Here is a 25,097-nt window from a genome sequence, read left to right as displayed (position 1 = left end):
TCCCTCCAAAGATTTTTCTATTGGGTTCAGGTCTGGAGACTGGCTAGCCACTCCAGGACCGTTGAGATGCTTCTTACGGAGCACTCCTTAGTTGCCCTGGCTGTGTGTTTTGGGTCGTTGTCATGCTGGAAGAATCCAGCCACGACCCATTTCAATGCTCTTACTGAGGGAAGGAGGTTGTTGGTCAAGATCTCGGCGATATCATTGGCCCATCCCTCTCCCCTCACATATCGGTGCAGTTCCTGTCCCATTTGCAGAAAAGCACCCCAAAGAATGATGTTTTCACCTCCATGCTTCACGGTTGGGATGGTGTTCTTGGGTTGTGTACTCATCCTTCTATCTCCAAACACGCGCGAAGTGGAGTTTAGAGCGAAAAGCTCTATTTTTGTCTCATAGACCACATGACTTCTCCATTCCTCCTCTGGATCATCCAGATGGATCATTGGCAAACTTCAGACGGGCCTGGACATGCGCTGGCTTGAGCAGGGGACCTTGCGTGCGCTGCAGGATTTTAATCCATGACGGCTGAGTGTGTTACTAAATGTTTTCTTTGAGACTGTGGTCCACAGCTCTCTTCAGGTCATTGACCAGTCCATGCCGTGTAGTTCTGGGCTGATCCCTCACATTCCTCATGATCATTGATGCCCACGAGGTGAGATCTTGCATGGAGCCCCAGACCGAGGGTGATTGACCGTCATCTTGAACTTCTTCCATTTTCTAATAATTGTGCCAACAGTTGTTGCCTTCTCACCAAGCTGCTTGGCTATCTGTCCTGTAGCCCATCCAGCCTTGTACAGGTCTACAATTACCTGATGTCCTTACACAGCTCTCTGGTCATTGGCCATTGTGAGGAGAGGTTGGAGTGTTTGATGAGTGTGTGGACAGGTGTCTTTTATACAGGTAACGAGTTCAAACAGGTGCAGTTAATACAGGTAATGAGTGGAGAACAAGAGGCTGCTTCAAAGAAAAACTAACAGGTCTGTGAGAGCCGGAATTCTTAATGGTTGGTAGGTGATCAAATACTTATGTCATGCAATAAAATGCAAATTAATTACTTAAAAATCATACAATGTGATTTTCTGGATTTGTTTTAGATTCCGTCTTCACAGTTGAAGTGTACCTATGATAAAATGACAGACCTCTACATGCTTTGTAAGTAGGAAACCTGCAAATCGGCAGTGTATAATACTTGTTTCCTCCACTGTATATGTGTGCTGTAGCGTGTGTGTGTGTGTGTGCTGGTATTGTTGAAGGAGTCCCAGGTGAGACAGAGCGCCACCTACAGTTTGCACCAGCCTCAGGGCAACAAGGAGCACGGTACCGAGCGCTGTGGGAACCTCTACAAGAAGAGTGACGGGTCAGTTTCTCGTTTTCTTCTGTTAAACATGTAGCATCTTCAAAAAACATTAAAAGAACCAAATGTAAGGTCAGACCGAACAAACAAACACACAAAGTTCTCTCAGGTAATTAGGGGCGAACGTGCATAAAGATGGCAGAATTCAGATATGACGTCATTGTTTTAATACTATCCACTTTAAACTATGGCTTGCAATATGGTTCAGTGTGCCAATAAATCAGTTTTTCAAATCCCGGCGTCTTGAAGCAAAAATGTTGATCATGTATACTCTGCTCATGACCATACACAAAAAGAGTAACAGAGAGCAATGTACAATACGGCAAACTTAACAAAACAAGGAATTTGTGGTAAGTTTATGGGGGCCGCCATCTTTATGGACCTATCTTATTGCTGATACAGCATGTAAGGAAATCGATATTCCATGTTATTTTTATGGTTGAGCTTCTCCCCGGAGACAGGAATACACTGCCCAGACTGTACTCCATGACTTATGCATGTACATATTAATGAGCACTGGTGTGGTTGACGTTAATAATTCATTAACCATGTCTGTTCAGTTACAATGTGGATTCATGTCGAGTTTAGTGTGTCACACTGGCACTGGGGTGTTATGTCGGTGTGTGTCACAATATGTCGTGTGCCCCTCCCCACCTCCCTAGGTTAAGGAAAGTGTGGCAGAAGAGAAAGTGTTCAGTAAAGAACGGATACCTTACCATATCACATGGGACGGTGAGTAATGTGCCGACACGCACACGGACACATACGCACACACAGAGGGCAAGACAACCTAGTCCTAGCCAGTTAGCATTCATTTAAAGTAGGCTAACGGCACTAGCCTGTTCTCTTAATGGAGATGAAGCACTCAATCTCACTCATTCTGTCGAATCAGACTGTTCACTGGTTGTCAAACATCTCCGGCATCAGACATGCCCAAAATGGAGCACATTGGATTCATTTAGCTAAAATGGTGGTAGCTTTAGTATTAGAATCACTCAAACACCTCAAAGAATGTTATACACTACATGACCAAAAGTATGTGGACACCTGTCGAACATCTCATTCCAAAATCATGGGCATTAATATGGAGTTGGTCCCCCCTTTGCTGCTATAACAGCCTCCACTCCTCACTTTCCACTAGATGTTGGAACATTGCTGCAGGGACTTGCTTCCATTCAGCCACAAGTGCATTAGTCAGGTTAGGCGATAGGGCCTTGCTCGCAGTCAGCGTTCCAATTCATCCCAAAGGTGTCCAATGGGGTTGAGGTCAGGGCTCTGTGCAGGCCAGTCAAGTTCTTCCACACTGATCTCAACAAACCATTTCTGTATGGACCTCGCTTTCTGCACGAGGCATTGTCAAGCTGAAACAGGAAGGGGCTTGTAGAATGTGATTGTATGCTGTAGTGTTAAGATTTCCCTTCACTGGAACTAAGGGGCCTAGCCCGAACCACAAAAAACAGCCCCAGACCATTAAACCAGACCACCAAACTTTACCCTTGGTACTATGCATTGGGGCAGGTAGCGTTCTGGCATCCGCCAATCCCAGATTCCTCTGTTGGACTGCCAGATGGTGAAGCGTGATTCATCACTCCAGAAAACGTCCAAAGGCGGCAAGCTTTACACCACTCCAGCCAACACATTGCGCATGGTGATCTTAGGCTTGTGTGCGGTTGCTCGGCCATGGAAACCAATTTCATGAAGCTCCCGACGAACAGTTTTTGTGCTGACATTGCTTCCAGAGGCAGTTTAGAACTCGGTAGTGAGTGTTGCATCTGAGGACAGACAATTTTTACGCGCTTCAGCACTCGGCGGTCCTGTTCTGTGAGTTTGTGTGGCCTACCACTTCGCAGCTGAGCCGTTGTTGCTCCTAGATGTTTCCACTTCACAATAACAGCACTTACAGTTGACCGGGGAAGCTCTAGCAGGGCAGAGCTTTGACAAATGAACTTGTTGGAAAGGTGGCATCCTATGACAGTGCCACGTTGAAAGTCACTGAGCTTTTCAGTAAGGCCATTCTACTGCCAATGTTTGTCTATGGAGATTGCATGGTTGTGTGCTCAATTTTACACACCTGTCATCAACGGGTGTGGCTGAAATAGACAAATTCACTAATTTGAAGAGGTGTCCACATACTTTTGTATATTTAGTGTATATATCCTGCATATCCCAAATCGCACCCTATTCCCTAGATAGTGCCATACTATTGACCAGGGCTCTGGTGCCGTTTGGGACACAGGCCTTGTGTCAGGCTAGCCCACTGAGTGACTTTACAAGCACCAGGGACTCACCGGTCTATTGATTTCCTCTACTCTGCTTTCGCTAAAGCAGGCTCTACTTCACTCCATTACACTAGATTTACTCTCTCTCTCTCTCTCTCGCTCTCTCTCACTTCATCGCTCTCCCTCTTTCAAAAGGCACACACATACACAAACACGCCAGGTTGAGGGAGGGGAAGGAATCAGGGTTGGTTTTGAAGCACCCTGAGCACAAACCGTGGCCGGGTTTCATCCACCACTGCAGAGCACCACCGTCAAGGAGGGACTCCTCAACAGACAGGCCCATGCTAACAGACCTTAACACAGGGGGAAATATTCCTTATGAAAACTTCATAAGAGAGCCTCAATGTTATGTTCTAATAACTAAGGGCGCAGAGCAATGTAGTGTTCTGTTGTAATAACTGAGTGGGAGGTAGTGTTATGTTGTAATAACAGAGGGGGAGGTAGTGTTATTTTATGTTGTAATAACTAAAGGGGAAGGGCAATGGGGTGTTATGTTGTAATAACTAAGGGGGAATGGGGATGTCGCAGTGCTGTGGTGAATCACAGGTAGACCTGTATGTGATTACGATGCATTTTTAGGCGTTATAATATGCTTAGTTTCATAGTATATGATTTATAATGTGAGTTCATGTAGGCTAAATGGATTAATTGGGTAAATTGACACTGGGTGAAGCTTTGTTACATTGCTAGTCCTAACAGGTATTTTTGGTGTGGCAGGGTGTAGTTTCCTTCATGCTTTCTGTTTGCTGATTCTGATGTTCTTCTTTCCTGTCCTCCTCCTCCTCTCTCTCCTCCCCCCTCCCTCCCCTTCAGACAAACCGACCGCCGGCAAAACTCAACCTCCTCACCTGCCAGGTGAAACACAACCCAGAGGAGAAGAAGAGCTTTGACCTCATCTCACGTAGGTTTACTCTGCCTTTTACCCCCTCTTTTCCCTCTGTGTGTTATAGGAATACCTCTACAAATGGACCCTGCTGGGTTCTCACAGGGCCTGCCCTGCACACTGTGGTACCGAACCTTGTGTTCTCAGAGGGCCTGCTCTGCACACTGTGGTACCGAACCTTGTGTTCTCAGAGGGCCTGCCCTGCGCACTGCGGTGCCTCATAGGCCGTGATTTGGAGTCCCATAGGGCGGCGCACAATTGGCCCAGCGTCGTCCGGGTTTGGCCAGTGTAGGTCGTCATTGTAAATAAGAATTTGTTCTTAACGGACTTGCCTAGTTAAATAAAGGTTAAATAAATTAAAAAATATATATATAATTTGTAAATCTGATAAAGGAAATGCAGGCTTATAGACATTGCAGAACAAGACGGGATGCTGTGTTGGAAAGAATGACAGTGCTCGTTATTGAGTAGAGAGAAATCTACTGCAGGAAAAAAAGTGCAGGGAGGAAACTCCCAGAAAAAGGCAAAGTGGTCGTCAATAGGGCTCTATATGAAAGGAAATCGCAGCTATTCCGTGGAATGAGGGCAGGAAGGAGAATCAATACTTTGTGCCTCAACACAACCCTTTCCGAATCTGCAGCCTTTTAAGAGTTTCATCCACGTTCCTTTGTTCCCTGTATTCTCACGTAATCTCATGTAACCAAGTGAGATGGAGCTAAAATTAGTATTTATTCTTCCCCCATTCACCCTCTTCTTCCTCCATTCACCCTCTTCTTTCTTCAGTCAGGTTTTGGGGATATGCGTTGAGTTTAGCTGAGTGGTGACTTCATCCTTTCGTAAACACTGGGCCAAGATGAGTGCTGTTGTCAGGCTGTCACCCTGCTGTCAATGGGAAGCAGCGCAACACAACACTATGACTATGAAAGGGCTTACTCTGGTGTGGTGGAAACAGAGAGATGCTGCTTCTGTTGGCCKTCTGTAGGGGGGGGGGGGGGGGTCAGGAGAGAGCAGTCAGGTTGGAATAATTGAAGAGTACACAATATGACTTTCACTAGTTTCATACTTTCTGTGTGCAGTGCAGTATGGGACGTTTGGTAAACAAACCTCTGTCTTGAGTAGATTCCACATGACTTAAAATCCCAACCTCTGTGTCCTCCTATATTGTCCTATTGGTTGCTGTGTTAGCTCTAGGTATTTTACTGTACTGTATGTAGTTGACAGCTGTGAAAGAGTTTCCTGTTTCTTATTAAGGCCTGGTACACACAGGCTTGTCAGCCGGGTGCTGGGATGGGCTCTTAAGGGAATTGCTCTCCGTTCTTACATTTTCTTATCTTTGATTATTTTCTTATTCCGCTATGTCTCTGACCCAGCCACTGCTCTCTCTCTCGCTCTCGCTCTCTCTCTCTCGCTCTCGCTCTCAGATGACAGAACGTATCACTTTCAGACCGAGGATGACCCAGAATGTCAGATGTAAGTCTGTGTTCCTTCCTTTTTGTGAAGTGTGTGTGTGTCCTGTTATCCCTGATGCATCTTTCCACACACAGGTTTCTTTGTCCTCACCCCATCTTTACACACACACACTCTATCACACACACATACTCACACACTCCCCCTCCACCTGTGTGCTGTGTGTTTTCAGATGGATCTCTGTGCTGCAGAACAGTAAGGAGGAAGCGTTGAATAATGCTTTTAAGGGAGACCAGCACGTTGGGGAGAACAACATCGTCCAGGAGCTGACCAAGGCCATCCTGGGAGAGGTCAAGAGGATGACTGGCAACGATGTCTGCTGTGACTGCAAAGCGCCCAGTGAGTGACCGGGAGAAACACACGTTAATACATGCACACACATTGGATATACACACACCACTCAAATCATTTTAGTGCACAAAACCACCTGTGTTTAATTCATTATAACTGTTGTACATTTATAAAGGCTGTAATAAGGAGCCATGAGCTATTATAAATAGTTATAGCAAGTGTTATTTAATGTGCTAGAGGTCACTTTAATTAAATCATTAATTATACAGGTTATTCACAGACACTGTTACCAAAGTATTCAGGTCAAGTTTATTGAACAACTCTATGCAGTCACTTTACACTGACATTGTAGGGAACGAGGAATGCCCATGAGCCAGTTATTTAGGTTCGACTGCAGCCAGTCGTTAACCTGTATCAGAAATAGCTCTCCCCTCAAAGCACATGCAGGTAGTCCCTACCAAGGACACTGTGACCTACTTACATGTTCTCTATCTTCTTCTCTCTCTCTCCTTGTCTCTCTCTCCTTGTCTGTCTCTCTCTCCTTGTCTCTCTCTCTCCTTGTCTCTCTCTCTCCTTGTCGCTCTCTCTCTCTCTCTCTCTCTTCCTTGTCTTCTCCTTTCTTCTCCTCTCTCTCTCTCTCCTCTCTCTCTCCTTGTCTCTCTCCTCGCTCTTCTTCTCCTTTGTCTCTTCCATCTCTCTCTCTCTCTTGTCTCTCTCTCTCTCTCTCTCTCTCTCTCTCTCTCTCTCTCTCTCTCTTCTCTCTCTCTTCCTCTCTTCTCTCTTTCTCTCTTTCTCTCTTTCTCTCTTTCTCTCTTTCTCTCTTCCTCTCTCAGACCCCACGTGGCTCTCCACTAACCTGGGCATCCTGACGTGTATAGAGTGTTCTGGGATCCACCGGGAGTTGGGAGTCCACTACTCCAGGATCCAGTCCCTCACGCTGGACGTCCTCAGCACCTCTGAACTCTTGGTGAGAAGGATGAACAAGTCTAGCATGATAGCATCACCATTTTCACTAAGTGTCGTAGTGCTTTGCTCTGCCTTGTCTGATGGTAACTCATGCTATTCCACCACTAATGGCTAGGAGCATCCATCTGGCTAATGCACTGCAGCCATTTTGAGCCAGAACTCTCTCCACAAATCAGCTATTTGTCCACTTTCACATTATGGCATTGAAGTACTGTGACAGTGAGAAGTTAGGTGCAGTCGTATTGGAAAGTTCAAATCATTTACACACATGTGGCTCATAAAGTGGTACCAAAACACATCCGCTTAGCTTACTTAGTAAAACCTCCTATTGGAAAACAATAGCTCGCCCATCACACATTAGCTGATGTAAAAATTATTTCACAGTGCAGCTGATTTACTGCTGGTAGGCAAGCACCAAGGATATCAACGCCCCTGGCCTGATTCTACTGAACTCTCCTTCCTCTGCTGCGCTCCATTGGGATAGATAGACATTACAGGATAACAGAGGCTTGAAGCTGCTTCCACCTTGCATGTTTCACATTTTATCTGGCTTTTTAATATAAATTTGGTGCAATTTATTGCCCATGAATCATTTGGGGCTGAAATGTTTTTGTTGCTAATTTAAGATGATTTCCCTTGGTAAGACGCCAGTGTTTCACATTATTTGGCCACAAGGAGATGGGTGGAAACGAACGGATGCAGTGTTTCCCCTCTCTCTCTCTCTCACACACACACACACACACACACACACACACACACACACACACACACACTCCATTGATTTAAGCATTTGTTGAAGTGGCAGAGCAGAAGAAATGGAGCTTGAAATAAATATGTACAGTAAAAACTGTAGAACCCTCTTTTAGGAGGTTCATTTGTACTTTTATGACCTCTGTTCTCTGGTAAGCTCTAAACTGTGTGTGTGTTTTACCACGCAGCTGGCCAAGAACGTGGGGAATGCAGGCTTTAACGACATCATGGAGGCGTGTCTATCTGCGGAAGATGTGGTCAAACCCAACCCTGCCAGTGACATGTAAAGTTCTCTCTCTCTCTCTGTTTTTCTCCATCCCTCTAGTTCTCATAGTTTTTTTCTGTCTCTTTCCTCAAACGTATACACTCTATCCTCTCCTTCTCTCATCAGTCTTTTTCAGTTTCTATCCCCCTGTCTTCCTCCATCTCTCTCTTTCTCTGTCTGACCTTCTCACCATCTCTCTCTCGCTCTCAGTGCCGCTCTCTCTCTCTCTCTCTCCCCTTCCCACCACCTCCATCTCTCTCCCTCTCTCTCTCTCGCTCTGTGCCGCTCTCTCTGTCTCTCTCTCTGTCTCTCTCTCTCTCTCTCTCTCTCTCTCTCTGTCTCTCTCTCTCTCTCTGTCTCTCTCTCTGTTTCTCTGTCTCTCTCTCTCTAATCCCTCTTCTGGCTGGTGAGAGGTGTTTGAGCCCCCAGCCCACTTCTCAGGATGCCGTTACAATTGCCCTCCCAGTGAAAATGACTGTAGGATCAGATGGGCCCGTGACCTTACAGTGACCTATTGGAAACATGTCACCACAAAGACACTCATAACCATTTATTATGAATGGAGCAAGCAGGACGGGATCCCTAACTGAAAACATTTTAATTCAATAAGCCTTACAAAAAATGCATTCTGTTGTACAACACAAGTCAAATTGAGCACACACATAAGAAATGTAATTTATCCCTCTTTAGATGTATTGAGTTGTAGCTCACACTTGGTGTACCCATTTGAATGGTCTTTCTCTCTCTGGTACAGGCAAGCCCGTAAAGACTTCATCACAGCCAAGTACACAGAGAAGCGTTTCGCCAGAAGGAAGTGTCCAGACGGGGTGTCCAAGCTGCACACGCTCTGTGACGCAGTCAAGTCCCGAGACATCTTCTCTCTGATCCAGGTGTATGCTGAGGGAGTGGATCTGATGGAGCCCATCCCCCTGGCCAACGGACACGTGAGTCTACATGTCCTTCCTAACACACCAATACCTGTCACACTAGCATGCTGGCGCGGATCTTTTCTTTTCGGACATTGTTCTTTCCAGGCCATCACAGTACGTCTCGGCTCGAGTCAATCCCAACTGTCTCGAATCAATCCCAACTGTAACCAACACGTTTTTGCTAGGATAGGGAGGGGTGGTTTTGTTTATTAACATTTGTCCAACTGTAGTGGAATTAAAATGGCTGTATTTTAGTTCATACTCCTCTGTGGGCTGTGAAAAACAACTTCTCCTGGCAGTGTAAATGCTTTGTATAATACATGAATCATCACTCACTACAAACATCTGGCTCTTATTCAGGGCTACTACGGCTACTACTGCCAATAGCAAAGCAGACTATCAAAAGGGAGCATATGTTTGCTCCTCCATTTTGGCTCTGGTGCCTGTTGTGTTGCTGAGGTGTCAACATGGCCATTTTGGATCTTGTGTGTGTGGTTACAGGAACAAGGTGAAACGGCCCTTCACCTAGCGGTCAGATTAGTGGACAGGACCTCGCTCCATATCGTTGACTTCCTCACTCAAAACAGGTAAGGGAATAAAGGAAAACGTCAGTAAGCTATTTGTAAAAACATGATTGTCATTTGGCCATACATAACCATGCCATGACCAGTAACTGCTAATGTTAGCTTATTTTATTCACTTTTATTCATTTAGAAAATATAAAATTGATAGAATAACAAGATACAATATAAGTACATAACATTAGACAATAACAAACATCACAGCCACCATAAACAATTCATTCATTTAAAAAAATTGCACACCTCGGTGAACTCMTTTATCATCAGGGTGTTAAACTGCCCTAGTGGCACCAGGGAATCCAAATGTAATGATTCCAAAATTGTGGAGCCGGATTTATCTAGTTCGGTGGAGAACTGAGGAGCCTTCAGTTAACCAACCCTGTGAACAGGTTTAGTAACTCAGGTTTTTATACTTTAACAACAAAGTTAGGTAAGTCGAAAGCTTGTATAGTAGAGCTTTGTAAACAAAAATGGAATAGTGAAGTGATCTACGGTACTTTTAATGAGGACCAGCCAACCTTTTGATACAGGATGCAGTGGTCAGTATTAAAACTGTCACCTATGATGAAGCTGGTAGACGGCATCCAAAGGTTTAAGAGAAGTGACTGCTACAGTCTGGTAAATGGTGTCACCATAGACAGTTGACACACAACTAAAACAATGAATTAAGCCCTTTCTACTGGTTACTCCTCCATCTCTCACTGGTTGCCTCCTCCGTCTCCTCTCCCCATAGTATGAACCTGGACAAGCAGACAGCCAAAGGCAGTACAGCCTTACACTACTGCTGTCTGACTGACAACATGGAGTGCCTCAAACTGCTCCTGCGCGGAAAGGCCTCCATTGACATAGGTAAGAGACCATCACATCACTCCTCTTTTGGGGAAAGACTGGTTTGGAAACAGCTTTGACACAAAATGTTAGTGAAGACTTTGTTTATTGTTGTCGAGTGTCTACCAATAAACTGATTTATGATGAAATTCATAGCTACAGAAATTATAACTTTGAGGAAAACAAATGATGAAGACACACATGCATACAAACACCAAGTTTCCTCCACACGGATGTATTTCTTAGTCACGTTTTTTGGGAATCGTTCCCAGAGGGCCCTGATTTGCCAAAAGACCCGGACACACCACTTTCTCACAACAGACCAATCTCTCTGACTCCAAACAAACTGACCCATGATAACACAGAGAAAAAGAAACCGCGAGACAGAGACTGTTAAGTTTGGGAATCCTGCTAATTATCGGTCTCCAGCAACACAGTTAACAAAGTAACAGGGGGGCCATGGTCTGTTGACCGGAATGTGTTTATGTGCCACGGAATCACGTTGTTTCAGTCCACCAAGTATCACAGCCTGTCTCGCTCTGTAGTTTAGGGAGACAGGGAGGGGAGATTGTGTTGTGACACACATGGCTGTTGACAAAAACGTGGCTTGGCTCTGCTTAGCTGCAGTAGGCACCTCCTGGCAGCCTAAATGTATGCTAGCATTGCGTTGACAGGTTGGTGAATTGGGTGTAGATAACGTCATAATTCATGCTGTCGTGGCCTAGTGGTGCTAACTGTGTCGCGGGTTACTTGTCAGTGCTCGGCTATGAGGTGTTGATTTCCAGGGCAGTGTGAAGAGGACACAAGGGCTGTGTCCGAATACCCATACTAGCGTCCTAAATAGTAGGTAGTTTGAGTATGCAAAAACAATTGTATGTGACATTTTGAAAATTGAGTATGCTTTAAATGCCCTGATATCATACTCATTTCGACTTCTCATGTAGTATGAATGTAGTGTACATTTTTCATGAATTTCACACCCACAATACATTCAAACCGGATAAAAGGACATCTTCGATATTTGACAGTTCTCTGAAAGTAATCAAACAATTAATTGAAGATTGTAAAGGAGACAAGCGAAAAGTCTCCTGCAGTGTTCAAATGTACGTTTTTTTGTTGTTGTCCTTAAAATGACACGCACACGGCGATTTAATGGCTCAACTATTTAATTGTACATTTTTGACAAGAGATGGTCATTTGTAGCCTGACGCATCTTTACAGTAACATGATGCAACCACCACCACGCTTGAAAATATTAAGTGGTACTCAGTGATGTGTTGTGCTGTATTTTCCCCAAACATAACGCTTCGTATTCAAGACATAAAGTTTATTTCTTTGCCACATTTTGTGCAGTTTTATTTTAGTGCCTTATTGCAAACTTTATTCTGTATAGGCTTCCTTCTCTTGACTCTGTCATTTAGGTTAGTATTGTGGAGCAACTACAATGTTGTTGATCCATCCTCAATTGTCTCCTATCACAGCCATTAAACTCAGTAACTGTTGTAAAGGGACCTTCCAGATTGTATGTGTGGGGTACAGAGATGAGGTAATAATTCAAAAATCACGATAAACGCTATTATTGTACATAGAGAGTCCATGTAACTTATTATGTGACTTGTTAAGCACATTTTTACTCCTGAACTTATTTAGGCCATAACAAAGTTTGACTCAAGACATTTATAGCTTTTCATTTTTTATTAATTTTTAAAATGTAAAAATAAAAAACATAATTCCACTTTGGCGTAATGGGGTATTGGGTGTAGGCCAGTGACACAACATCTCAAAAAGTCAGGATGTGCGAGTACTTTCTGAAGGCACTGTGTAAATGTATAAATCAATGGATGATCAATTAATAGACCAAAATGATGTCCTCCTCTAGCTAGTGAGTCTGGGGAGACGCCGCTGGACATCGCTAAGAGACTGAAGCACCTGCAGTGTGAGGAGCTGGTGAGTGCTGTGTGTGCGTTTATGTGAATTCTTTAGCAAGATAGTCACTGACTCCTATCTTTTAGCTTTGTATGAGCCATTGATCTCTCTCTATCTCTCTCTGTGTGTGTGTGTGTGTGTAGCTGAACATGGCGCTGGCGGGGAAGTTCAACGCCCATGTGCACGTAGAGTACGAATGGCGTCTGCACCATGAAGACATGGACGAGAGTGATGAGGACCTGGATGACAAGGTGAGGGTGAGGACCCTCTTCAGATTATACACACAGTTACACACCATGAACTCACCACACACACACATAATAGTACATACAGTATATACACATACATAACACACACACACCATGATGACCTTTCTATAACTTTTGACCCCTGACCTCTCATTGGCCCTTCAGCCCAGCCCCCATCGGAGAGAGGAGCGCCCTGCCAGCTGCTACACCCCTGGCTCCAACTCCCACCTCCATCCCAGCCCGGCCTCCCTGGCACGGGACAAGCAGCGTGGTGGGTACATGCCCAACCTAGTCACCAACGAGACCTATGGTGCCATCCTCAACGCCAGCCCTCCTGCGCCAGGGGGACCCTCCATGACCTCTGCACCCCCTCTGCCCCCAAGAAACATAGGTACTTTATTTTTCCTTTTTAAAATGTTAGAGCAAGGTGGATGTGGCATACAGTTATTCATTTGTGGATAGACTGTAAAAGAAATTACGCTAGATTTTAGTTCTGGGTTAACCAAGATTAGCATACAGTAGATGTTTGTCCATATAGAGCTGTAATTTCTTTGGCAAAACTTTCAGAATTCTATGAACCAGTTTAGTTTGTTCAGTGAATCCGTCTAAATGCTATTTGAGCACGGATTTAGATTCAAAATGTTTAAAAAGTGCTCCTGATTTTAATTTGATAAACGTGATCCATATCAAATGACCCGTCAAGCCCTTTTCAACCCACATTCACCTCTCATCCTTGCCATTTTTGGAGTATGATATTTATAATACATGCCCAATGGGTTCAGGTCAAATACAGGGAAACCTCATTTGGCCACATATCTGTCATCTACTGTAGATGCCTTCTCTAATTAATGCATTGTTCCATGGGGACTTGTGTGATTCGTGTAGCGCTCTGACCTATTTGAAGGGCAGAGAGGGTTCTGGGTAGGGAGCAGGGACCATCACATTGGCGGCTGCTGGGTGAGCTAGTGAGCTACTTTTCGTTAAAGTTCTCAAAGTGCACTCCATAGCCCATACTGAAAATAGCCCTTCCTATCACTGGAAAGCAATTTGAACTCAATCTGGTTCATGCTCATTGAAAACGGTAGAAAACATTCCACCTTGCTAAACAATTTGTTTCAATTCAACTTACTTACTTTACATTCAAAGCACATGTCGTCTTTACTTACTTACTTAGGCCCGTTACCACACGAGGAGCATAACCCCTCAACTTCTCTCCAGTGAACTTGACTTTGGGCAGTCTTTTCAATTTAATTCCAGGATTAGACAGTCTTTCTGTGTTCTGCTTCAGTGTCACACCTCAATCAATCAAATGTATTTTATGAAGCCCTTTTTACATCAGCAGTTGTCACAAAATGCTTTATATACACTCATTGGCCAGTTTATTAGGTACACCCATCTAGTACTGGGTCAGAGTGCCCTTTGCCTCCAGAACATCCTGAATTCTTCGGGACATGAAAACGTTGCTCAATTGATGTCAAGGGAACCTAACGTATGCCAGGAAAACATTCCCCACACCATTACACCACTGCCATCAGCCTGTACCATTGACACCAGGCAGGATGGGTCCATGGACTCATGCTGCTTACGCCAAATCCTGTCTCTGGCATCAGCATGACGCAACAGGAAACGGGATTCGTCGGGCCAGGTGATGTTTTTCCACTCCTAAATTGTCTACTGGAGGCACTTCTCCTTGTTTTTAGGTGATGGGAGTGGAACCCGGTGTGGTAATCTGCTGCAATAGCCCATCCGTGACAAGGAACGACTAGTTATGCGCTCTGCACACCACTGTTGTACTCCGCCGTAATCTGCCTGTTTCGGGAAACCCTAAACACTGTTGTACGTGAAAAGCCCAGGAGGCCGGACGTTTCTGAGATACTGGAACCGACGCGCCTAGCACCGACCATCATACCACACTCAAAGTTGCTTAGGTCACTTGTTTTGCCCATTCTAATATTCAATCGAACAGTAACTGAATGCCTCGATGCCTGTCCGCCTGCTTTATATAACAAGTCATGGTCACATGACTCACTGTCTGTAGGAGTAAACCATTTTCGGGAATGGGGTGGTTTACTTAATAAACTGGCCACTGAGTGTATTCCCAGCCGAAAACCCCGAAGAGCAAGCAATGCACGTCTTCAGGAACCAGCTTTCCCCCTCCTCTCTCCTCCCTCCTCCAGTCCAGATGCCAGGTCTGTGTGGGATGGTCCAGTCATCAAGGTCCTCTGGGTGGAAGCCTGGCTCGATAGACCTAGGGGGCCGACAGAGGTCCTCCTCAGACCCCCCCAACATGCACCTCCCGGTACCCCCCATGCGGGTCACCTCAACCACTGGTAGGCACCCCTCACCTCCTAGGTCTCATTGTCTGAACACATCATGGTTAAAGGGAAAGGGAATTTAAAAATGGTTTATAGGTTTTCTTACCCTGTAAGCAGTCTACAGACAAGGAATGACAGAAATCCATGCTTTAGGTTTGTTTACCTTGCCGCTGTTTCAAATGAGAACTTGTTTGCATTTGTGGCACAAATCCAATTGTACTTTTATTATAATTTTTGCGTTTCATATCCAAATACCCCAAAAGTTAAGGTATTGTGGTGGCAGCATCATGTTAATCGGTATGCTTGTCAGCAGCAGGGACTGGGGAGTTTATCAGGATCAAAATAGATATGAAAGGAGCTAAGCCCGGGTAAAAAGTAAGAGGAGAAATCCACCGTAGGCTTCTGAAAGCCCTGGGATAGTTTTATGCCAAAGACACACCAGAATGGCTTTCCATGTGTTCCTGAATTGTCCAGTCTCAGTCCTGAAATCTGCATGTAAATCTTAAACATGGTTTGGATATTGCTGTAAATTTAACTTGTATCAATTCTGATGTAATCCAATTGGTTTAATATGCATCCAAAGACTAATGTTGCTAAAGCAAAAGTAGCAGCGGACACTGAGGACAGAAATACGCCCTGTTTCAATAAGAGAAAGAGATGGGTAACTTCTCTCTGTCTCCCTAGGTCTTGCTCCTCCCCCCGTGGTCAAGACAGTGAGTGTGATGGAGGCTATGAACCAGCAGTCCAAACCAGGGACCGGACATGGCCACAGCAGAGCCCCACCACCCAAGTCTCCATCTGGGTGAGCATATACACACACACTGCCTGAGGCAGCATGTTTTGCTTCGATGAACACAAAGAAATGTTACTTTTGGAGAAAAACACCAATAGGTTTTCTGGTTTACCACTACATTAACTTCCAAGCTGAGCTCCTAAAAGACAGAGCTCCTCATCGACATGGTTCTACTCAGTCTCCCATAGGTCTGAGTTGTGACTGTCAAAGGGAAATGCGCTGTCATGGGGAAATGCGCTGTCATGTGGAAATGCACTGTGGGGTAAATGTGTTAATTTAAGCACATGATAAGCAGCAGCTGACTACTGTTTGTGGTTTTCAGCAACGCCAAAAGCTTCAGCAAAGGACCGACTCGAACGGGGTCCATCGAAAGACCAGGTGGGTGTAAAAAATTTAATAATTTACCAGTCAAAAGTGTGGACACACCTACTCATTCAAGGGTTTTTCTTTATTTTTAGTATTTTATACATTGTAGAATAATAGTGAAGACATCAAAACTATGAAATAACACATGGAATCATGTAGTAACCAAAAAAGTGTTAAACAAATCAAAATATATTTTATATTTGAGATTCTTCAAATAGCCACCCTTTGCCTTAATGACAGCTTTGCACATTCTTCGCATTCTCTTAACCAGCTTCACCTGGCATGCTTTTCCAACAGTCTTGAAGGAATTCCCACATATGCTGAGCACTTGTTGGCTGCTTTTCCTTGACTCTGCAGTCTAACTTATCCCAAACCATCTCAATTGGGTTGAGGTTGGGTGATTGTAGAGGCCAGGTCATCTGATGCAGCACTCATCACTCTCCTTCTTGGTCAAATAGCCCTTACACAGCCTGGAGGTGTGTTGGGTCATTGTCCTGTTGAAAAACAAATGATAGTCCCACAAAGCGCAAACCAGATGGGATGGCGTATCGCTGCAGAATGCTGTGGTAGCCATGCTGGTTAAGTGTGCCTTGAATTCTAAATAAATAACATGCAGTGTCACCAGCAAAGCACCCCCACAACATCACACCTCTTCCATGCTTCACGGTGGGAACCACACATGCGGAGATCATCAGTTCACCTACTCTGCGTCTCACAAAGACACGGTGGTTGGAACCAAAAATCTCCAATTTGGACTCATCACACCAAAGGACAGATTTCCACCGGTCTAATGTCCATTGCTCGTGTTTCTTGGCCCAAGAAAGTCTCTTCTTCTTATTGGTATCCTTTAGTAGTGGTTTCTTTGCAGCAATTTGACCACGAAGGCCTGATTCTCCTCTGAACAGTTGATGTTGAGATGTATCTGTTATTTGAACTCTGAAGCATTTATTTGGCCTGTAATTTCTGAGGCTTGTAACTCTAACGAACTTATCCTCTGCAGGAGAGGTAACTCTGGGTCTTCCTTTCCTGTGGCGGTCCTCATGAGCCAGTTTCATCATAGCGCTTGATGGTTTTTGCGACTGCATTTGAAGACACTTTCAAAGTTCTTGACATTTTCCGCATTGACTGACCTTCATGTCTTTAAAGTAATAATGGACTGTTGTTTCTTTTTGCTTATTTGAGCTGTTCTTGCCATACTATTGATGGGTTGGGATTTCTAAACTGTAAATATTGTTAATCAGCAGTTCTACTAGAGCCATGAGGGGTGCCAGAGTCTAGAGTCTACATCAGAAGTGAATGGTTATCTGTAGGAGGAATGGTTATGCTGGATGTAATTAAGCTTGGAATGTACTTCGTGGAGGGAAGATAGTCACATGTGGCAGGCACTGATAAGGATGGAGAGATGTGGATTAGTGATGAAGGGGGTCGAGGTCAGGTCACGTTAAGGGAGAAGGAACAGTTTATTGCCCGCATCACTTAATTTCCTGCCTAGCAATAGAGATGTAATGTTTAGAGTATAGAATGACGTCACCCAAATTGGGGTATATATACTACCACTGGTGGAAATATGTCTGTCTGTTCAGCTGTTCGATCGTTTGGGTGAATAAACTTGGTTGGAGCTTTCATAGTGTCCGTCAATTTCTTACTCTGATATTTACAACCTAACACTATGGATTGGTCTTTTACCAAATAGGGCTATCTTCTGTATACCACCCCTACCTTGTCACAACACAACTGTGGGTCAGTTCCAGCCTGTTGCAGGTTGTGTGGAACAGTTTTGTTTTCACAACGATGTAATTTCCTCTTCCTCCTTCAGCTAAGGAAGTGCCGGGATGCCGCCAGAACTCGATAGGTCAATCGCTGCCTCCGGCCCCCATGCCTAGGAAGACCTATCCGGTGAGTTCCTTCCTCCTACCTACCGTTGACCTTATGGTTGTTTGTCATGTTGTTGATTGGACAGTGATTTTCACTTCTGTATCTGATCTTATGTTTCAGTTGGTCTGATTGTCCCTGTCGCTCTGTGCATTTGAATATCATCATCTTTAACAGTTTTCTCTGTGGTTTCCTTCGTATGCACACCACTACTAAGAGGGAGGGAAACTTTGAAGTGTGTGCTTATCCTGATACCTCTGCGGTCAATGGCTACCCTCCTTACCCAGTCAGATGCTTACTATGTCCTGTGTCAGTGGTTTGCTATTCAACCCTCCAGCAGTCACTATGGAAGAGGGTGTCAAACATACCAAAGAAGTGGCAGATACAGGAGATCCTCCTGTTGAAAGACAGCATCTGTCTGTAGAACACGCTGTATACTTGCCTGTCTGCATTTAATTAGAATTACTAGAATGGGAAAAGCCCCTCACACCACAGCAATTTGACATCATGGTTCCATTCAATGTGGCCACCAGCCTACCTGTCACGGAAGGTTGACTTGAATGGGAATGTTCGTTCTAGTAATGATATTTCTATGCCTGTCTGTCTCTCTTCATATTGAACCTGTGTTTTTCAGAAGCAGAGGCCCAAGCGAGTAAAGGCCATCTATAACTGTCTGGCAGACAACCCAGACGAGCTGACCTTCTCTGAGGGGGAGGTGATCGTGGTGGACGGGGAGGAGGACCAGGAGTGGTGGGTGAGTGTCTGTCTCTCTCTCTCTCTCTCTGTGTGTGTGTGAATCACCTCTAGATCAGTCTCCTGGACACGCTCACTTTCTGAAAGTGTTTGTGTGTGTCGTAACTGGGTCGGCATGGCTACTGCATAGGAATTTGTGTGTAGGGATTTAGAAACTGGAGAGGGTGAGAGTGGGTGTGTGTTTGTGTCATCATTCACACGCAGTAAGAGTCGTCCGGCCCAGTTATGGTCCAAATCGGGTCCTTTCCAAATTCCAAGAGCGGCCAATGAGCATGTGTCAGAAACCATGGTGGCGTCAGCAGTAGAAAGCCATGACCTCATTCTGGCCAAATCTCTGTCTCTCTCAATTCAATTCAAGGGCTTTATTGGCATGGGAAACATATGTTAACATTGCCAAAGAAAGTGAAATAAATAATAAACAAAAGTGAAATAAACAATAGAAATTAACAGTAAACATTACACTCACAGAAGTTCCAAAAGAATAAAGACATTTCAAATGACATATCTCTCTCTCTCCTCTACCTTCCTCCTACCCCCGCCTGCCTTCCTTCCTCTGAGAAGTCTGTTGTCTGAATACAGGCCAGCTGCAACTGTTGTCTGAATACAGGCCAGCTGCAACTGTTGTCTGAATACAGGCCAGCTGTAACTGTTGTCTGAATACAGGCCAGCTGCACTGTTGTCTGAATACAGGCCAGCTGCAAACTGTTGTCTGAATACAGGCCAGCTGCAACTGTTGTCTGAATAACAGGCAGTGCACTGTTGTCTGAATACAGGCCAGCTGCAACTGTTGTCTGAATACAGGCCAGCTGTAACTGTTGTCTGAATACAGGCAGCTGCAACTGTTGTCTGAATACAGGCCAGCTGCAACTGTTGTCTGAAATCAGGCCAGCTGCAACTGTTGTCGAAAACGGCCAGTGAACTGTTGTCTGAATACAGGCCAGGTGTAACTGTTGTCTGAAACAGGCCAGCTGTAACTGTTGTCTGAATACAGGCCAGCTGCAACTGTGTCTGAATACAGGCCAGCTGCAACTGTTGTCTGAATACAGGCCAGCTGCAACTGTTGTCTGAATACAGGCCAGCTGAACTGTTGTCTGAATACAGGCCAGCTGTAACTGTTGTCTGAATACAGGCCAGCTGAACTGTTGTCTGAATACAGGCCAGCTGCAACTGTTGTCTGAATACAGGCCAGCTGCAACTGTTGTCTGAATACAGGCCAGCTGTAACTGTTGTCTGAATACAGGCCAGCTGTAACTGTTGTTGAATACAGGCCAGCTGAACTGTTGTCTGAATACAGCCAGCTGCAACTGTTGTCTGAATACAGGCCAGCTGCAACTGTTGTCTGAATACAGGCCAGCTGTGAACTGTTGTCTGAATAACAGGCAGCTGTAACTGTTGTCTGAATACAGGCAGCTGCAACTGTTGTCTGAATACAGGCCAGCTGCAACTGTTGTCTGAATACAGGCCAGCGCAACTGTTGTCTGAATACAGGCCAGCTGTAACTGTTGTGTCCTGAATACAGGCCAGCCTGAACTGTTGTCTGAATACAGGCCAGTCACTGTGTCTGAATCAGCAGCTGCAACTGTTGTCTGAATACAGGCAGCGAACTGTTGCTGAATACAGGCCAGCTGACTGTTCTGAATACAGGCCAGCTGAACTGTTGTCTGAATACAGGCCAGCTGCAACTGTTGTCTGAATACAGGCAGGCTGCAACTGTTGTCTTGAATACAGGCCAGCTGTAACTGTTGTCTGAATACAGGCCAGCTGCAACTGTTGTCTGAATACAGGCCAGCTGTAACTTGTTTTTCCCAAAGCCACCTCTGCAAACATGACCATATTTAGTCACTTGTATATGGGACTCTTTAAATGGGACGGACTCTTTGCAGTCAGCATGCCAATTTCACGGTCCCTCAAAACTTGAGACATTTGTTTTTTGTGACAAAACTGCACATTTAAAAGTGTCCTGTTGTTGTCCCCAGCCCAAGGTGCACCCGTGTAATGATCATGCTGTTTAATCAGCTTCTTGATATGCCACACCTGTCAGGTGGATGGATCACCTTGGCAAAGGAGAAATGCTCACTAACAGGGGTTTGAACAAATCTGTGCAAACAATTTGAGAGAAATAAGCTTTTTGTGCATATGGAACATTTCTGTAATATTTTATTTCAGCTCATGAAACATGGGACCAACACTTTACATGTTGTTTGTATTTTTGTTTGGTATAGAAGGTGGTAGTAGAGGTCCACAGAGGTGAATGTCTGTGTTGAAAGTCCACTGGGTTCTTGGCTGGAAAATGCTGCAGTTAAAAACACTGTAGTTATGCTGCATCTCTCAATCTATATGCAAACTACTGAGTGTTTACTAACACAAGTGTGTTTTTCCCCCTGTTATCAGTGTGTGATGTTGTACATCTCTCCTGTTCTCTCCCAGCTGGGCCACATTGAAGGAGAACCAATGAGGAGGGGGGCTTTCCCCGTCACATTCATACACTTCATCATGGACTGAAGGTCAAAGGTCAACACAGGCACTGATCTGGGATGGAAACCTCCACCTCCCCACGTCTGCTGGTTTGTGGGACGAAATCATCATGTTCATCATCGTTATCATCATCAAGCTTGTGACTGCGCTAACACTACAGAAGAATCGAGTGTCGCTGCCCAATGCTTTGGCTGGACAGTCTGGGGGTTGCCATGACATCATACCCACCCTTCACTCCGGGAATGTTACGTGACGTCATATCACTGCTCTTTAGACCAAGCCCGCAGATGCTCTTGAGGAAACTGTGTTTAGACTTCTGACACCATCTGACATTTTAAAAAACAATGATTGTAATGAGTGTTCACAACATTAAGAGGATTATTGACAAAATGAAGGTTCTGTTCATAAGTTTCACTTGGTTTTCCTCTGTGTGAATTGTACAGAAAGTTATTTAAAAACAACTGATAGAGGGGACTACACACAGTAATGTGGATCTTTAGGATTTCTTTCACTTATCGTTAATGTGAATATAGTCGTTATGCTTACATTCCACCTCCTTGCATGGTTAAAGGGTGACTGTTTTTTTTTAACGCATAATTGCTTAGTAGTCAAAGACATGTAAACTTTTTAGGACTTCCAATGTGGGAGGAAAAACTTAATTCAAAATGGTGCTAACCCAGGAATATGCTAGGAGCCCTCACGTAGGGATGATCCACTGTCCCCATCTCAAGACAGCCTGTAACGTGGTAACAACAGGGGGTTGATGTGGGACAGCCTGTAACTTGGTAACAACAGGGGGTTGTCGTGGGACAGCCTGTAACGTGGTAACAACAGGGGGTTGATGGTTGGGACAGCTGTACGTGGTAAAACAGGGGGTTGATGTGGGACAGCTGTAAGTGGTAACAACGGGGGTTGACGTGGGACAGCCTGTAACGTGTGTAACAACAGGGGGGTTGACGTGGGACAGCCTGTAACGTGGTAACAACAGGGGGTTGACGTGGGACAGCCTGTAACGTGGTAACAACAGGGGGTTGACGTGGAAGAGCCTGTAACGTGTTAACAACAGGGGGTTGACGTGGGACAGCTGTACGTGGTAAACAGGGGGTTGAGTGGGACAGCCTGTAAGTGGTAACAACAGGCGGGTTGATGTGGGACAGCCTGTAACGTGTTAACAACAGGGGGTTGACGTGGGACAGCCTGTAAGTGGTAACAAAGGGGGTTGATGTGGGGACAGCCTGTAACGTGTTAACAACGGGGGTTGACGTGGGACAGCTGTAACGTGGTAAAACAGGGGGTTGACGTGGGACAGCCTGTAACGTGTAAAACAGGGGGTTGACGTGGGACGCCTGTAACGTGTTAAACAAGGGGGTTGATGTGGGACAGCCTGTAACGTGTTACAACAGGGGGTTGACGTGGGACAGCCTGTAACGTGGTAAACAGGGGGTTGATGTGGAGCAGCCTGTAACGTGTTAACACAGGGGGTTGACGTGGGAAGCTGTAACGTGGTAACAAGGGGTTGATGTGGGACACTGTAACGTGTTACAAGGGGGTTGACGTGGGACAGCCTGTACCGTGGTAACAAGGGGGTTGAGTGGGACAGCCTGTAAGTGGTAACAACAGGGGGTTGACGTGGGACAAGCCTGTAGTTGGTAACAACAGGGGGTTGACGTGCGACAGCCTGTAACGTGGTAATGATGGGGTTCTGGGAGTATATGGAAACCTCCATTGATCACACCTAGGAGAACCCAGGCTCACTACTGTGTGTGTGTGTGTGTGTGTGTGTGTGTGTGTGTGTGTGTGTGTGTGTGTGTGTGTGTGCATATCAGCTTGAAACCATATCAGTTACTTACACCACATTGTCTTCATGTCGATGGTCTACAGTGTGATGCCATTATAAACTGGATGGTTCGAGCCCTGAATGCTGATTGGCTGACGGCCGTGGTATATCAGACTGTATACCACGGTATGACAAAACATGTATTTTTACTGCTCTAATTATAATTACATTGGTAACCAGTTTATAATAGCAATAAGGTACCACTGGGGTTTGTGGTATATGGCCAATATACCACAGCTGAGGGCTGTATCCAGGCATTCTGGATACAGAATTGCGTCATGCTTAAGAACAGCCCTTAGCCGTGTTATATCGGCCATATACCACACCCCCTCGGGCCTTATTGCTTAGTTATCAAATTGATAACTATCTTAGCTCCATAGATCACACTTAAGTTGTTAACCTCCATCGCTCTGTGGCTAATCTTTGGGTTGAGCCCTCAGGCCTTCACACTCTACTTTTTGTTGTTTGCTGCAGTAGAGCAGGAAATGTGTCTGTCCTCTCTGGCTTCTGTGGAGGGTGGGCAGTGTAGCGCAGCAGGAGAGGTGAGGTAAGGGGGACAGAAGTGTGTGTGAAAGCCAGTGGTCCGGTTTCTGTTTGATTTCTGACAGAGACAGCAGAGGGGTTTATGAAGCTCATGGGGTGATGGCTCCTGATGTCCTGTGCCTTATCTGTCATGGACAGCAGGCTACCAAATGGCTCTCACACAGAGGTAGATGTGGTCGACACACACAGTTGTCATTGTACTAAAAACAACTTGTCCTGTGATGAGGTGCCATTGTAAGGGGGATGGCACTGCTGGATTACAGTTAAGGACAATGCAGCTACTTTTTACACTCTCGCGCTCTCTCTCTCTCTCTCTCTCTCACACCTACTATAGTATTAAATCTGATTCATAGTGCTCAGGACTAGATTGTACCATATTACACAACTTGATTACTAGCTGGGACCACAGTAGTTGCAGACTACCCATGTTTTATATACATACTAGTTCCTGTACTGAACAGACATGTTTTATTTTATTTAGTATTCCTACATTTTATGTTGTTTGGTTTTGGTTGCAGAGCAACTCTCTGTACATGTTTTGACATTTAATCTTAAATGGGACATACAGTTCCCTCGATTGTGAATAAACTTTGATAGGCGACAACAAGAGGTGTCGCATGTGAAAATGTACATGACAAGCCTCCCCATATTAACTCACTGGAAATAGAATGGTTAATCTGTTAATGTACATAGATTTTGTTTGTTGATATTTAAATATAAAAGAAGAGTTAATAACCTTGGCAGTAACTGTCTCTTAATCAGGGCTGGGGTCAATTTCAATTGAAGGCAGTCAATTCAGGAAGTGATTTTAATTTAAAATAAGAAAATATAAAATCTTTGAAATAGCTTTTATTCCTCATTTTATTGAGAAGTCATTGACAATAGAAGCAGTTTTTTTCTAAACATTTTTTTGTTATTTAAGTTAAATTCAAATTTACCTCAGCCCTGCTCTTAATGCATTGTGGTAAAGTGCGGTTGCCATATTGTGTTCTAGCTGGTGTTCCGTGTGTATGTAGACTAGTAGAGAATCTATTCCATTCACGCTCATTGACTGTGGATCAGTGCATTGACTCTAACCTATTCTGCAAAATAAATGGAAAACAAACTGGAATAATAAAATAATTCCTGTTTTTCCCCTCTATTCAAGTCAAATACTTATTTTGTATTTATGATAGTGTTGTCGCTTCTAAAAGCATGTTTTCAGGGTGTAAATGTGTAGTAGGTGATTTGAGAAAAACCAGAGCGCTAGACTACTAGGTTGGTAACTTTGTGGGCAGTACACTGAATGAAGAGCTCCCTCTGGTGGAGAATGGTCAAACCCAATATAGCCCAATCATGTGTGCTATGTCCATGGTTCTCAACTTTCTGCTATTATC

The 25,097-nt window shown here is 44.7% G+C and overlaps 1 protein-coding gene and 1 long non-coding RNA gene across 7 annotated transcripts in view; both read left to right on the top strand.

Moving 5' to 3' along the window:
• LOC111968889 (arf-GAP with SH3 domain, ANK repeat and PH domain-containing protein 2-like) overlaps positions 1-22,208 on the top strand; it is a 108,783-nt gene extending 86,575 nt beyond the window's left edge. The window contains exons 10-28 of one of the 6 annotated variants that reach the window (XM_023994834.2): positions 1,254-1,357; positions 2,017-2,086; positions 4,447-4,534; positions 5,938-5,986; positions 6,156-6,322; positions 7,108-7,241; positions 8,179-8,273; positions 9,010-9,199; positions 9,686-9,771; positions 10,499-10,614; positions 12,473-12,540; positions 12,663-12,770; positions 12,933-13,158; positions 14,945-15,097; positions 15,767-15,884; positions 16,198-16,253; positions 18,058-18,137; positions 18,754-18,867; positions 21,294-22,208. In XM_023994834.2, coding sequence (XP_023850602.1) covers positions 1,254-1,357; positions 2,017-2,086; positions 4,447-4,534; positions 5,938-5,986; positions 6,156-6,322; positions 7,108-7,241; positions 8,179-8,273; positions 9,010-9,199; positions 9,686-9,771; positions 10,499-10,614; positions 12,473-12,540; positions 12,663-12,770; positions 12,933-13,158; positions 14,945-15,097; positions 15,767-15,884; positions 16,198-16,253; positions 18,058-18,137; positions 18,754-18,867; positions 21,294-21,368 — 2,097 coding nt within the window. In that variant the 3' untranslated portion in view covers positions 21,369-22,208. The other 5 variants (XM_023994833.2, XM_070445241.1, XM_070445240.1 and 2 more) reach the window with 5 other exon arrangements.
• A 496-nt stretch (positions 22,209-22,704) lies between these two features.
• LOC139028249 (uncharacterized) lies at positions 22,705-24,862 on the top strand. The gene is made up of 2 exons (XR_011480441.1): positions 22,705-22,770; positions 22,988-24,862. It is a non-coding gene; the product is annotated as an uncharacterized lncRNA (long non-coding RNA).
• Positions 24,863-25,097: the final 235 nt, after the last annotated feature.

Source organism: Salvelinus sp. IW2-2015, linkage group LG9 (assembly GCF_002910315.2).
Source record: "Salvelinus sp. IW2-2015 linkage group LG9, ASM291031v2, whole genome shotgun sequence".
NCBI lineage: Eukaryota > Metazoa > Chordata > Actinopteri > Salmoniformes > Salmonidae > Salvelinus > Salvelinus sp. IW2-2015.
This window is presented reverse-complemented; position numbering and strand designations above follow the sequence as displayed.